This window comes from Lupinus angustifolius, unplaced genomic scaffold, assembly GCF_001865875.1.
Source record: "Lupinus angustifolius cultivar Tanjil unplaced genomic scaffold, LupAngTanjil_v1.0 Scaffold_233_3, whole genome shotgun sequence".
Lineage (NCBI taxonomy): Eukaryota > Viridiplantae > Streptophyta > Magnoliopsida > Fabales > Fabaceae > Lupinus > Lupinus angustifolius.
In genome coordinates, this window is record NW_017727102.1 from 2,509 (window position 1) to 16,590 (window position 14,082).

Sequence of the window (14,082 nt, forward strand, 5' to 3'; positions counted from 1 at the left end):
CCCCACAATGGACTGTTTGTCTTGAAGCAGATTACAGCCTCATGTGTATGGTTTAATTTTACCATCATAACCAGTTGAAAAAATGGATAACTAGCATGAGCTCTTGCAAATTTAAATGGTTTTGTTCCTTTCCAAAAATGAATAAAATATAATCACACCACAAAGTTCTAGACAGAGGGGATGCCAACAGCTGATTTTGTTAGGACCGCTGCTAGCAATGCAATTTAGTGTTTAGTTAACAAAGTAAAGGACCCTTGAAATGCCAATTAGTACAAACCTCATAGAGAATTAATAATTATGAACACCTTAAACCTGTAATGTGCTATCTAAAAATTCAACTTAGTTGAATTTTATTTTTCATGAAGTGAGCCCGGACAAAATTGAGTGTTCATAATCAAGAAGTATGAAAGAATTGAGAATGAGAAAATGAAAACTTTCTATATTAAATTGAGTTACAAAGAATAAGAGATCACCTTTGATATGCTACAATGCTTAACTAATAACTAACTAGTTAAACGATTAATTAAATTCTTAATCGATTAACAAAAAAAATATTACAATTAACAAACTGAAATCAACTAACAACTTTAACATCCCCTCAAGCTGGGAATGTGTCAAGCATTCCAAGCTTGAAATGATTATGATGAACACCACACATACTCTAATACCTCCTCTTGCTTGATGAGCGAATCTTCGTCTCTCAGTCTTGAAATCTGAATGTGAAGCAACACTAATGTTTAACCACCATTTGACAGAAGCAATTTCATCCGACGTTTAACCATCTTTTTGACAAAAGCAAATCAATCATAATTGATGAAAGAGATAAATGAGATAAACCTTAATCTTAATCCTCATATGTTGCTTCAATGAAGAAAAAAATACACACTATAATGTTGTGTGTTTAATGAGAGAGGTAAAGAAACTAGAGTAATAAAAAATTGAGAAATAATTGGAGTAAATAATAAAGAATAAGAAAAGAAAGCATTTGTATAGTGATCTTGCCAACTTATTGTAGAATACGTTTTTGTGTTGGACACCCTGTAACACTGCTGCACTTGTAGTAACCACTTAGATGAGGTGAACGTTTAATAGATATCTGTACATATTTTCTTCAAGAATATTCATCAATCAAAGATATCAAGATAGTCTTGCCACATGCAACATTGTCACCTATTGAAAGCAAGATAACACTAATGAAGGCCTATGAGATGAAAAAGAAAGCACGACCATGTTCTTGATTGTTGAAGTTTTTCACGGAACCATAAGCGGAAGCTATCAAAATATAATTATGCTCTGATACCATATTAAAATGGTAGAGCCATTAAAAAATCTTCTTGACTAATCAACAAGTATGAAAGAATCATGAATGAGAAAATGAAAACTTTCTATATTGAATTTAGTTACAAAGAATAAGGGAATCACTTTTTATATACTACAATACCTAACTAATAACTAACTAATTAAACGATTAATTAAACTCTTAATCGATTAACAAAAACAATATTACAATTAACAAACTGAAATCAATTAACAACTTTAACTTAAGGTACAGTCGTCATTTCCTTTTTTTTATTTCTTTGTACTTTTAGACCAGTATTACCGTATTAGTTAGCTCGTCAAGCTAAATTTACTTTATTTTGGTACTTGTACATTTTTGTTAGAATAAACAGGATTGTATGAAGATCTTTGTATCGTGCAAGGGTAGATGGCCAGGTTTAAGCGTTATAGTTTTCTCCCATGAGCTAAGTCAAATAAGTACATGAGTGTGACATATTCATCCAGGGGTTATAGTTGTCTCCAATTCATTAATTACTTAAGAAAAATGATATACTCTCTTATGAAAATAACATAAATCTCCTTATATCACAAAAAAAAATGTAATATATATTACAAAATACTACTTTAATTAAAGACATGCAAATTTCCTTTTTATAGGATGATTTGTAAATCAATGTTAGAAGATGATATGTAATTACTCTTACCATAATGATTGGGTGACTCAGTTGTGATAAAAGTGGGAAAAATTAAATAATCAACTAATTTTTTCCATTTTCCCTCCCATCTTTTGTCTAGGTTCACTCAATGAAATGTCTTGAGAAACATAATTCTACTTTTCTTATTTCTTACCTCATGTGTTTTCAGTCCTTATCTAAAAGAGGTTAACATTTTGAATCCAATAACGTATAAACTATAAAGGATAACCTAGTTTGGAAATGTCTTGCTTGAATTGATTTGGGCCCCTTTTATACATGGGCCTAATCAATTATAAAACCTACTTTATCAGCAATTCATCTAGGGAAGCAAGGTCTCCTCGGACCAAAATATAAAGGGAAAAAGGCCAGCGAAATAATATATATATATATATATATATATATATGTATGTATGTGTGTGTGTGTGAATTTAGGATTGAAGTTGAAAACCCCTTTTTATGCATTGATATCTTAACAATTTTTATTATGAATTATGCATCAACTGAGTCTTGTTGATAAAAATATACTTTGATTTATTTCGTCTCTTGTAATATTAATATAGTATGCTCATTTAGCAAATCATTCCATTTACCAAAATGGCAAAATAAGGCCGGGATGGGCAATCAAGCTCATGATTTGGGAAGCTTTAAGAACTATGATTTTTTTAAATGGATCAGCTACAGTTATGATAAAAAGATATAAAAAGTGGGTGGTTTTGCTTAATACATCTTTTTTGGTTGGTAGAATTAGAAAATAAAACTAAGAAATGGAACTAAGACCCTAAGAGTGAAAGCTCAATAACAAAAGAAGAAGTAAGATGTAGGTCAATGGAGGGACCAAGTTTAGCAAGAAAGTCGGCACATTGATTGTTCTCCCGCAGAATATGTTCAGTTTTGATTTCCCACATCTGATGAATCATTAATAAGCATTCAGATAAGCAACGTGGGGATCATTACTAAGCAACGGCATAAGTAAAGTAAGAGAGTGAATTGTTTTCTTCCCATTCTACCTGATTTAGACTTCTTGCTAAACATGAATTATCAACCATGATAATATATCAAACTCATACATAATCAATATTTTAATCTTTTTTCAAAGAATAATAATGTATGTTATTAAAGAGTATAATATAATTTATATTTAACAATAATTAAATATAAATGATTAATGATAGTATAAAATTTTTTTGTCAATAAATACTATTTTTCTCTACTATAAAATTCCCACAAGAAAATATCATATATTATTTTGAATTGATGATTAATAAAAAAAATATAATTTTATAACAAGTATTATTTTTAGTGTGGTGTTAAATAATATATAATAATTTTCATTTCTAAGCACACCAAAGCAATTGCATAAATATTGTGAAATCACATTTACCAGGACATTAAATCAGAAGATATTCTGTATGTCCAGTCAGATTAGATGGTTTTATATATAAATACTCATTTTTTATTTATAATTATATATAAATATAAAAATTTATATAATTAATAATTATGTATAATTATATTGAAATAATGCATCTTTAAGGAAGTAAACGAAAATATTAAAGTAGTGCTCCATTTTTTAAAATTTTAATTGACCATTCAGTTCGTGTGTTATTTTGAGATTTAACCAGATTTAACACAGTCGAATCGGAATTTCTCTAGTTCAAAGCAGTCAAATCCCGCATTCGATTAAGACTATAAACCAAAACTATTTTTAAGTTCGGCCAGCCATCTAATCGGTCGAAACATCCGGTCCAATTATCACAATACTGCATAATACATTTTAAGTAGGAAAATATACATACAATCATTTTGTTTAACAACATATTACTTAAATTAATCTCGAAAAATGTATATTATTGATAACTACGTATAGAAATGTTGTACCAAAATAGGTACAGATCAGATACAAAATTGATTTAATAAACTTACGGATGCACCTCAAATGTTCCTATATATGCTGATGATATAGGGATTCCACCATACCCTAAAGGGGCAACCCTTACCCTCAAGTCATTAACATTGAGTTAATATTATTTAATACAGTAATTGCTATGCCAATGTTCCCATCAAATATATATATGTATATGTATATGTTCCCTCCCCTAGGGCTGGTGGTAGGTCGCACACATAGTCAGGGACAGTTGAGTTGGCGAAATCAAATTCCTTGCAGAACCAAACAACAGAAAACACCATTAAAGGCTAATGTCAAACTTTCATGGTAAGGGAGAAAGGGAATCTAACCCACCCTCTCTCTCCATACTTTAATGATTTCATAGTTCTAACCATTTCTCTTCTACATTTACTTTTGGTGGAATAATAGTGTCATTCTATTTTTATTTCAAAAATTATTTCTATTTTAGCATAAGAATTTACATTATAAAAGACCATAAGTAATTTGCACTATTTAGTACGGAAATAGAATTGTCAATTTTTTCTCTTTAAGACCTAAGTGGACCATAACAATTTAGGTAAGCTTATATATTACATACAAAGTAGATTTTTCTTATTTTATTTCTTAAAGATGAAAACTTCTTCTCTCTTATTTGAAGTCATTTTCATAATAAGTATATAATACGAGAATTAATATAGCAATTTTGATATTGTCTTATACAACAACAGGCAAAAGTATTATTTTTTTTGCTTCCTAACTTGGGAGGAGTAAATTGTTTTTGACTTTTTGGGACAAGAAATTAAATTCTAAAAGTGATAAACGATAACAAAAATGATAATATATAAATTTAATATGTAAATAGCATCATTCAATGGATAACTATAAAAACGCCTCACAATATATTAATACCTGTGTTAACAGCATTGCTAAATCAAAATCAACTATACTTACTACCGAATATTACAATTAGACAAAAAAAATTCCTTTCAACATCACTGATTTTGTGCTTATTCTTGAATCTGGTTTTACTACCACTCAGTATTAGCAAAGTTACTAGAATATATTAGACTAATGGTGAAGGATTTGGCTGATTTATAAGCAAGCTCGTTTGATCATTTTGATAGAGAGGGTGGAGAAAGTGGAGAAAGCACTCTCGCATTTCCCATTTTCCAGATACATTTTTTTTGTCTTATATTTCTCATCGATCAAATATGGAAAAATAATATATTTAACAGGCTGATTTAATAGCATTATTTTTATGCTTTTCAAATGTGCACAAAGTTAGGTCCAATAAAACTAAAATCAGACTTAGAAAATTTAAACAGCACTAAAAATAGCCAGACTCCTCCACTAATGAACTTGATTACCAACACAGCCACATAAAGTGCTTAGCTTGCTCAATTCAACGCAATAATGATTTAAGACTTGTTCTTATTCAACTAATTTCAACATGTTGCTTGAGTATAATAAACATATGTTCTAAAAATTAATTCAAGATATTGTGTATAAAAAAGTTTCGGTAGTTTCATGTAAATTAATGTTGTTATAATATTGTTAGCATCACTGACTTTGTCAACAATATAATTAATGTTGTTATAATTAATGATAGATATCTGAAAAATAATTCTCTCTCAGAGTATAAATTACCATAATGAGTTTTTTTAATCTTCTTAATACATTTGTTGATTACATAGATTTAAAATTATTATATAAATTGAATTATCAAATTTATTCTAAAATATAAACTTATTGTGTTGAAGGATCATGCTATAGTCTTCATCCAACTACTATGTTATTTAAGTTGAATATGTCATTTACCTACCCCACCTTACAAATGACGAAGATATTCGGTATAACTTTCTGCAACACTGATATAAATCACGACCTGACCCAGAGTCATGGTTCGAAAAGGTAATGTTTCCATATTTTCATTATTTGTGCCACAATTTTGTATATTTAAAATTTAAAGTTTGGCAAATTTCTTTTGAAAAAGGAACGGGGTCTTAACCTTTTTTTTTTCAAATTAAAAATATTAAACTTTAATGTATAAAGTTATACTACAAGACACAATATTATTAGCCTAATTAAATTAAATCAAATATAGAAGGTAGGATTGTCCTCATCCTTAGGAGCACACTTGTTATCTCAAGGTTTATATCACTCAATACACTTCATTCTCATTTGTCCAAAAGAGTAAAATATATATTAACTTTATATTTTAAATTTCTAACCACGTCCTTCACTTTGGTCTCACTTGTTAGTTAAGCTTGTACTATCCTCCTATGATAATTGGACGATTTTGACATTTATAGAGAGGCATCAAACCCAAAACTTTCTTAACCATCAAATATCTCCTTCACCAAGTTCGGCCTCAATGGGAATTGTAATTATATGTGTTTAGTGTATTGGTGAGCATTGAAGACTTTAAACCATAGTTTTTCATTGAAAGCATCTTTGCAGCAGCCCTTAAGCAAAGTTTTAAAATACTAATGAAAAAAATTGTGATAAGATATTTATATAATCTTATAATTATTCTTTTAAAAACTTATCCAAAAGCACCACATATCAATGATGCCATCAACGGCAATGGGCAAAATGGACGGAGTCATACGGCATATAATGTTATTAACCATTATGAAGATACCACTAGTTAAAAGTCAATGTTATTAAATAATAAAAATGTAAATAAATATTGATCACCAAGTAAGGAATTATCTTATAATTAGTAAGGTTGTGGAGTTCAAATCGAGTTATTGGTTTGATGACCTTTAATAATAACATGTTATTAAATGTGGAACATAAGAAATAAACACATAATTATATAATTGTTTTTAATATTTTATAAATTTTAGGCGTAGATCTGCTAGATATTTGAAGACTAGTAAGTAATAATCCCAACAGATATACACTAGTCAGATCTAAAAACAGGGAAGATAGGGCACTAGGATTTTCAAGACCTATTGAGTATTGACCTCCTTATTTCCATGATACTTTAGCAATATAAAAGATTATTTTAACCTATATTTACATTCTATGACGACTATTTAATATTTTTATTACTCTAGGATCAAATCTCTAAAGTGATATTTACTCTAATAATAATGATATGCCTCACAATCCCAGAATTCCAGACCATAGTAGTGTGAAGCCCCAGAGCCAGATTACCTAGAAAAACCGAACCTATTTTAGGACTGCAAAACATTCATAAATTTTAGAAAACCCCAAAACCAAACCAACCCCCTTTTGTTGCTTATTTGGTCTCTTTCAGTAACGCAACTCACCAACACAACACGCACCCAGTGTCTGACACTCACATGATACATCACACTGTGTTGTTCATTCGGATAGATTCAGATTTTTATTGCTGAATATATATCAACACTATTTTATACATTTTTTAATTTCATTTTCTCAATTGAGTAGAGAGGGAAAAAGAAAAGAAAAAAAGCTTATGCAGAGGCGAAGGTGGATACCGTTGGTGCTGCTGAGGAAGTTGCTGAGTGCAGCCATTTGCGCAATTGCGTTTATGGCTCTCTTCTCTGTTCATGTTCACCTTTTCCCTTCTTCTAAACCCAAGGATCATAAGTTCAATGATAAGATCCACACGGTTTCTTTTCTCTCCTTTTATTATTAGTATTGTTTATTTATTTTATTAGGGGTTGGGGGTTCCTCAATTGTTATTCATTTTTCTCAGTAACTTTTGTTTAGGGCTCTCCATTTTCTAAGAAAATCCGTGATCTTATAAGAAAGTTTTAATTTTTCAATGGAATTCATTATAAATTTGTGCCCTTTAATTTGGTTATATTTTTGGGTTATTACTACTGTTTTGAAAAGCTTCAAACTTTACTGTTATTTTCATTCCATTGCTGACTTGAAGAAAATGCCATTAATGGATAACTTAGGTTTATTTGGGATGTTTTGGTTTTTCTGGTTGATAACTTGATATCTTAGTGATTAAAAGTTTCACTTTTTTTATACCCTTTTTGTTTCAATTTTTGACAGACCCATGATATGCAAAGCTGGACGCAAGAGCTGGCTCCTCCTCATTTGTATCATTTGTCCAAAGATCCACTTCCCACTTCCAAGGTTTTGTGCTCGATGTTAACACTAGATAGTAATAGATTTGGTGTTCTAATTTGTTTGGATGCCTAAAAGGGTAACTTATAAAGAATCACTGTCCAATACATGTAGTATCAAAATATATTTGTGCTAAGTCCAACCGAAGAGCATATTTTTTATAGGCAAAGTTTTTATTAATAGAATAATTATTATTATTATTTTTAGTAATCAGCTTAACTGTTAACATGTAATTTTGTTCATTATTTTCCTTCTTATTGTGTTCTCCACTTCAATCAGGGTCATATAGTAAAAAAATATTTGTCTGGATGCTGAGAATGTCATAAAGAAAGAAGTCTGGGTACATCTGATAAAAGTATATTTATACCAACCATAGAGCTAATCAATAGAATAATTAGTTATTGTTGTTAGAAAATCAGCCTGACTGTAAAGATGTATTTTTGTTCATTAGCATTTTTCGTCTTTATTCCCCATATCCACCAGCTGGGCAGTTCATTTTTTGTTGTAAATGTTGTGTTTCCTTTAGCTCTATTCATTTTTAATGTATGTGAATTTCATTGAGTTGTGCAAACATGTATGACTTAAAACTTCTTGTTTGAGTTTTAGTTCATGTTGAGAGATTATTGGGTGTTGTGTGTTTAGTCAGATATATTTAAATTATTCAAGGCAGTGATGCACATTTCATGTTTTCACTCCTTTAGAATCAGAATTTGAATGGTTCAAAAGGGAATTCTGATTATGAGAAGCTTTGGAAGCCTCCATCAAATCGTGGGTTTCTGCCCTGTACAAATCATACTCCTAATTATACCAGTAAGAGACTTAAACTTTTGTTGCAAGTTGCAAGTATGAATTATTTTGATACTTATTCAAAGTAATGAATGTTTATCCAGCTCCAGCTGAGTCAAGAGGACACCTTTTAGTTCATACAAATGGTGGGCTCAACCAAATGCGTGCTGGGGTCTGGCATCTCTCTCTCTAAAACTTTTCACATGTGCATATTAATAAGATTAAAGCCATGCTATTTGGTGTTCAATTTTTATCCTGCTTAATTGATTGTTGTGGTCATGGATGACAGTATCATGAAGGAGGACTGTGGAATATTGTATTTGTCAATTTTGGATGTCTCATTCCATTGTACTGTTAGAAGCTGAAAATTTGTTCCATTTGCTGCAGATATGTGATATGGTAGCTGTAGCTCGTATTATTAATGCTACTCTCGTAATTCCTGAACTTGATAAAAGATCATTTTGGCAAGATACTAGGTAATTCTTAATCATTTTTGTAGTTAAAGCAATCTCTCTCTGCAGTCCGTATAATTGAATTTTATGATTTTTTTCTATTTTCTTTTCAGCAATTTCTCTGATGTTTTTGATGAAGAGCATTTTATAAGTTCTCTAGCTAACGATGTAAAAATCATTGAGAAGCTTCCCAACGAACTGCTTAACGAAACACGGGTGGTCAAACAATTTATAAGCTGGTCTGGTATGGATTACTATGAGAATGAAATTGCTAGCTTGTGGGAAGATTTCCAAGTATGTATGTTAAAACTCTGTTGTTATATCCAGTAGTACTAGTATCTAGTATGTTATCATTCTTTCATTTCCCTTATTTTATAACATATTGTTCCTCATTATTGATAACTCTTAAGGTTATTCGAGCTTCCAAATCTGATTCACGATTAGCGAACAACAATCTACCCCCGGACATTCAGAAGCTTCGCTGTCGTGCTTGTTATGAGGCTCTTCGCTTCTCTCCTCGCATTGAGCAAATGGGAAAAGTACATACTGAGAACTTAACTCTTATTGGCATCTTTATTTTCTATCTCCTACATGGTCCACGGCTCTATGCTGGTTTTTTATTTTTCTTTCTTTCTTACTTTTGGGTTCTTGTAGTTGTTGGTGGAAAGGATGAGATCATTTGGTCCTTATATTGCATTGCATTTACGTTTTGAGAAGGATATGCTTGCATTTAGTGGGTGCACACATGATTTATCTCCGGACGAGGCTGAAGAGCTACGGATGATCAGGTATGGAACTAGGGATGCTTCAAATGAATAATTGGATCTGATGGCTTTTCTCTTACACGGTGTTTGAAAATTATTATATTATAAAATTTGTAGAGAGAACACTTCCTATTGGAAAATAAAGGACATTGATCCCAGAGATCAGAGGTCCAAAGGGTATTGTCCTTTGACTCCAAAGGAAGTTGGGATTTTTCTTACTGCTCTTGGATACCCATCAAAGACTCCAGTGTATATTGCTGCTGGAGAAATATATGGGGGCGAATCTCATATGGCTGAATTGCGGTACCGCTATCCATTGATAATGAGCAAGGTAAGGAATTGCAATACTATGTTGGCATACTTTTGGTGATGTTTGATTGAACTTTTTCCTCCCATTTTTTTTAAGTAAATGAAATTTGGTAAAGAATTAGGATTTTCAGTGTGTAAATTGTTACTCTATATGATATTTGAGTAATAAGTTGAGTTCTTATATGTTAAGGTTTTATAATGTCACGTTCGTCCATATCCCTTACATTTTTAAAATTAAGGAAGCAGTGTAAAAAGATTATGATGTTCTTGAAGTAGATAACCTATACTAAAATAAAGAGAAGATTGCCCCCTCCAAAACATGCATGTGAAGCTTTACATCATAAGCTGAGACAGTGCTTAGAGGACTAATAAACTATTTAGAGTTTTTGATGGTGACATGTTTCAATTAATTATATAGATGCTGCCACAGTTGTTATTGATTGTTTTTTTTAGGAAAAATTTCTATCAGTGGTAGCTTCTGAGCTTATGGCAAGAAGTCTAAAACTCTAAATTGTTAAGTGTTTTGAGCTAAAGAATTTATAGAGTAGTCTGCGCAGAACATAATGCCATAGAGTATAGAGCACAACGGTTGAGCTGGACCATAAAGGCCAAATTATCATAGTTTTTCTGTTATTGCAGAAACTACTGGGAAATGATCCAGGGATTATTATTAGTGACTAAAAACTTTTTCTCTGCTTTTCCTTCTCGAGTGGCTTCTCTTTTTCACACACAGAATGGAAGTTGATTAAAGAGGAAGACAATGTATATTGTTTTTGTAATTAGTATGTTCAGCCAGCCGAAAGGAACGATTCACTCAAGATGTTCTATGGTAATAGCAGCCTGCTGAGAAGCATTGGTAATTCAGTATTATGTTGGTTAACCTACCTGTGACTAATTTCAGGAAAAATTGGCATCCATTGAAGAGCTTGAACCCTTTTCTAATCATGCATCTCAAATGGCTGCTCTTGACTATATTGTATCTATTGAAAGTGATGTATTTATACCTTCTTATTCTGGAAACATGGCAAGGGCTGTTGAAGGTCATCGTCGTTTTCTTGGACGTGGAAGAACAATATCTCCAGACAGGTGAGGCTGTCGATTTCTTAAGCAGAAGATAGACTTTTTACTTATTTCTCTGAAATTTTTCTGATAAACCTTTTTCCAATTCATCCATTATAAAGCTGCTCTGTTTGTTTTCTCTTTGAATTAGGAAAGCCCTTGTTCGTCTGTTTGATAAACTAAATCAGGGAACAATGTCTGAGGGTAAAAATCTTTCAAATAGGATTTTTGATCTCCACAGAAGACGGTATGTCATTGTAAAAATCTTTAGTGTCCGTGTTTAGAATGTTATAAATGTCAAGTATATATTAATATATATGGTCTATTCACTTTATATAATTGATCATTCCACATTTCTCCTTTTATGCGATTGTATTGGTAGGTGGGATTATAAGTTTGATGCATGATGTTAATATAGTTTGATACATGACATGACATATTCGGGGATTGTCTTCCTTGTGTAACCTATTAAAGAGTCTGTTCTATAAGTAACTTGTTTCTATAATATGCTGACCACAGGGTAAACCTTTATTTGCTTTTCATTTATTTGTGTTTATGCAGACTTGGCTCTCCCAGGAAGAGAAAAGGGCCAATTTCTGGAACAAAGGGCATGGAAAGGTTTCGGTCCGAAGAAGCCTTTTATGCTAACCCCTTACCTGATTGTTTATGCAGGACAGAACCACCACATGTAAACATCTCTCACATTATTAGGTAGATCAAGCTCTATAGAACCTTTTCCTAAAAAAGATCTCTCACTGAAAGGGTGGCACCTGGTGTGCGCACAATCCTTAAAGTATGAGCCAAAATCTGATTTGCAGTTGGAAGGGGTTAAATCTGATAGCGACAGAGTGTATATATCGGTAACCTATAACATATATATACCCTTTAATTTTGGGAAGGATATATACCCGTATTCGGGTTTTGATATACGAAATTATAGTTGGTATGAGAGCTCATGCTTTCTACTGTTCTGGTGTAGGATGGGGCTTTGGGATGGAAGGAGTTGTTATATATAAAGAGAGGTAGAGGTTTGAGACATTGAATAGGGATTCAATCACACGTTATTGTAATTCCTTTTGTGGAATCTTTTTAGTACCAAGTTTTGTTCTTGCTTAATTGAAGACAATAAAATTTAACTTATCTTTTATGTTTACTTCTGTTTTACTTTTACTCTGCTCTTTCCTTAACAGCAATGGTTTGCTAGTGCTAACTTCATGATGCATGGATGCTAGTACATCTATCGGATGGTCTTATAAAATAATATTTAAGCATAGAAAACTTTTTATTTTCAACTTAGTCAATGTGGTTATAATACATAATATTTATTAAGTATTCAAGTATCTGGTATGTATATACACATGGGTTTGACTACTCTTTTATTTTTGGGTGAAAGTGTAGTGGATCTTTGATAAACTTCAAAATTTAAGATTCTTTTTTGTTGAGGAACACTGGTTGCTGAAAAACTGAAAAAGAAATGAAAGGGAAACAAGAGGTTTAGGCCATTATGTCCTGTTTCTCTGGCTCCCCATAAGAGTCAAAACAAAAGCTGCACCAGTTGATCTCAATTTTATTGACCAAAATTGTGTAAACTAACACTAACATCTAGGCTTTGTTTAAGGCTTGCTCCCTTCTCTATATTTGAGATTTTTGAAATTTTTACTATTTACCATTTTCATTGAGGGATTTACAAATCCATAAATTAAAATTGTTTTAGAAACAGTACAAATTAACTCAAATTAATATTATTTTGATGTGGTTATTTTAGGTATTGTTCTTCATTTGCATTGGCTAAACAATAGTCATCATTCTATTAACTCAAATGGTACACACATGTTTCTCTTTACATAAAGACTTGAGTTTGAATATTAAGTATAGAGAAAATCCTAGATGGAAGGTTAGTCCCCACTACACATTATGGGTAGACATTTTCGACTCAAATAGGATGGCCTACTATGAAGGTTGTTCTAGAAAAAAGGAAAGGAACGAGAGGATTTTTTTTGGTACATAAAGGAACGAAAGGATGGCCTGATATAAATCGAAACATTTATTACTTTTTCAAGTGACATTTTTCTTATAGTAAGACAAATAAATAAGAACAGAGAGAGTATTTTTATCTATAGTTTTCTCCAAACTTCCACCCAAACACACTCTTCGTAATATTTTCAATTCCTTATCTTTTATAGTTTTAGGTTTTCTATTGTTTCAAAGCTTTTGTAATTTTTCATTTTCTAGACAGTCAAAAGTTATTCTTCCATTTTTATCCTTATTAAAAAATTGTACTTCAATATTATTTTTTTGTTAAAAATACTGCAAGCGACCAAATTAATAGTGCTCAATTACTGTAAAAAGGGGAGTAATAGACTTGTGTGGATAATAAAAACTGGGAAGTAATATGTGCACTGACTGACAGTGTAAAGTTTTTTACACTTTAGCATATCATCCACCATTGATTTGTATTACTTTTGTTTGAGAATCAATGGTGATTAACAAATCAATAGTGGATGATTTACTAACAGTGTAAAAAACACTTACATTGTCAGTGTAAAAAACACTTACACTGTCAGTGTAAAAAACACTTACACTGTCAGTATAAAAAATATTTACACTGTCAGTATAAAAAATACTTACAGTCAATATAAAAAACACTTACACTGTCAGTATATACATATTAAATCCAAGGGAGATCGGGATGGAAAGCATAGACAACAATCAGACCTAGTCACTCACTGCATGTCCCTAGATCTTACTGGGCTACCAACATGGAACAACAGAACATT

At 31.4% G+C, this 14,082-nt stretch overlaps 1 protein-coding gene across 1 annotated transcript; it reads left to right on the top strand.

Annotated features, from left to right (window-relative positions):
• The first annotated feature begins 6,920 nt into the window (after positions 1 to 6,920).
• On the top strand, positions 6,921 to 12,458 carry LOC109340697 (uncharacterized protein At1g04910-like). Its single transcript, XM_019578415.1, has 13 exons — positions 6,921 to 7,465; positions 7,861 to 7,944; positions 8,637 to 8,745; positions 8,826 to 8,893; positions 9,109 to 9,197; positions 9,287 to 9,467; positions 9,584 to 9,712; positions 9,828 to 9,961; positions 10,055 to 10,268; positions 11,148 to 11,332; positions 11,457 to 11,552; positions 11,867 to 12,064; positions 12,116 to 12,458. Exons 1-12 carry the CDS (start codon positions 7,310 to 7,312, stop codon positions 12,018 to 12,020), a joined length of 1,599 nt encoding a protein of 532 aa, XP_019433960.1. The 5' UTR covers positions 6,921 to 7,309; the 3' UTR covers positions 12,021 to 12,064; positions 12,116 to 12,458.
• Positions 12,459 to 14,082: the final 1,624 nt, after the last annotated feature.

Bases quoted from the DNA above. Each gene is read 5' to 3' on its own strand.
- LOC109340697 (XM_019578415.1), top strand. From the start codon at position 7,310: ATGCAGAGGCGAAGGTGGATACCGTTGGTGCTGCTGAGGAAGTTGCTG. The intron at 9,962-10,054 runs GTATGGAACTAG...TAAAATTTGTAG, and splicing joins GAAGAGCTACGGATGATCAG to AGAGAACACTTCCTATTGGA. The intron at 11,553-11,866 runs GTATGTCATTGT...GTGTTTATGCAG, and splicing joins TTTGATCTCCACAGAAGACG to ACTTGGCTCTCCCAGGAAGA.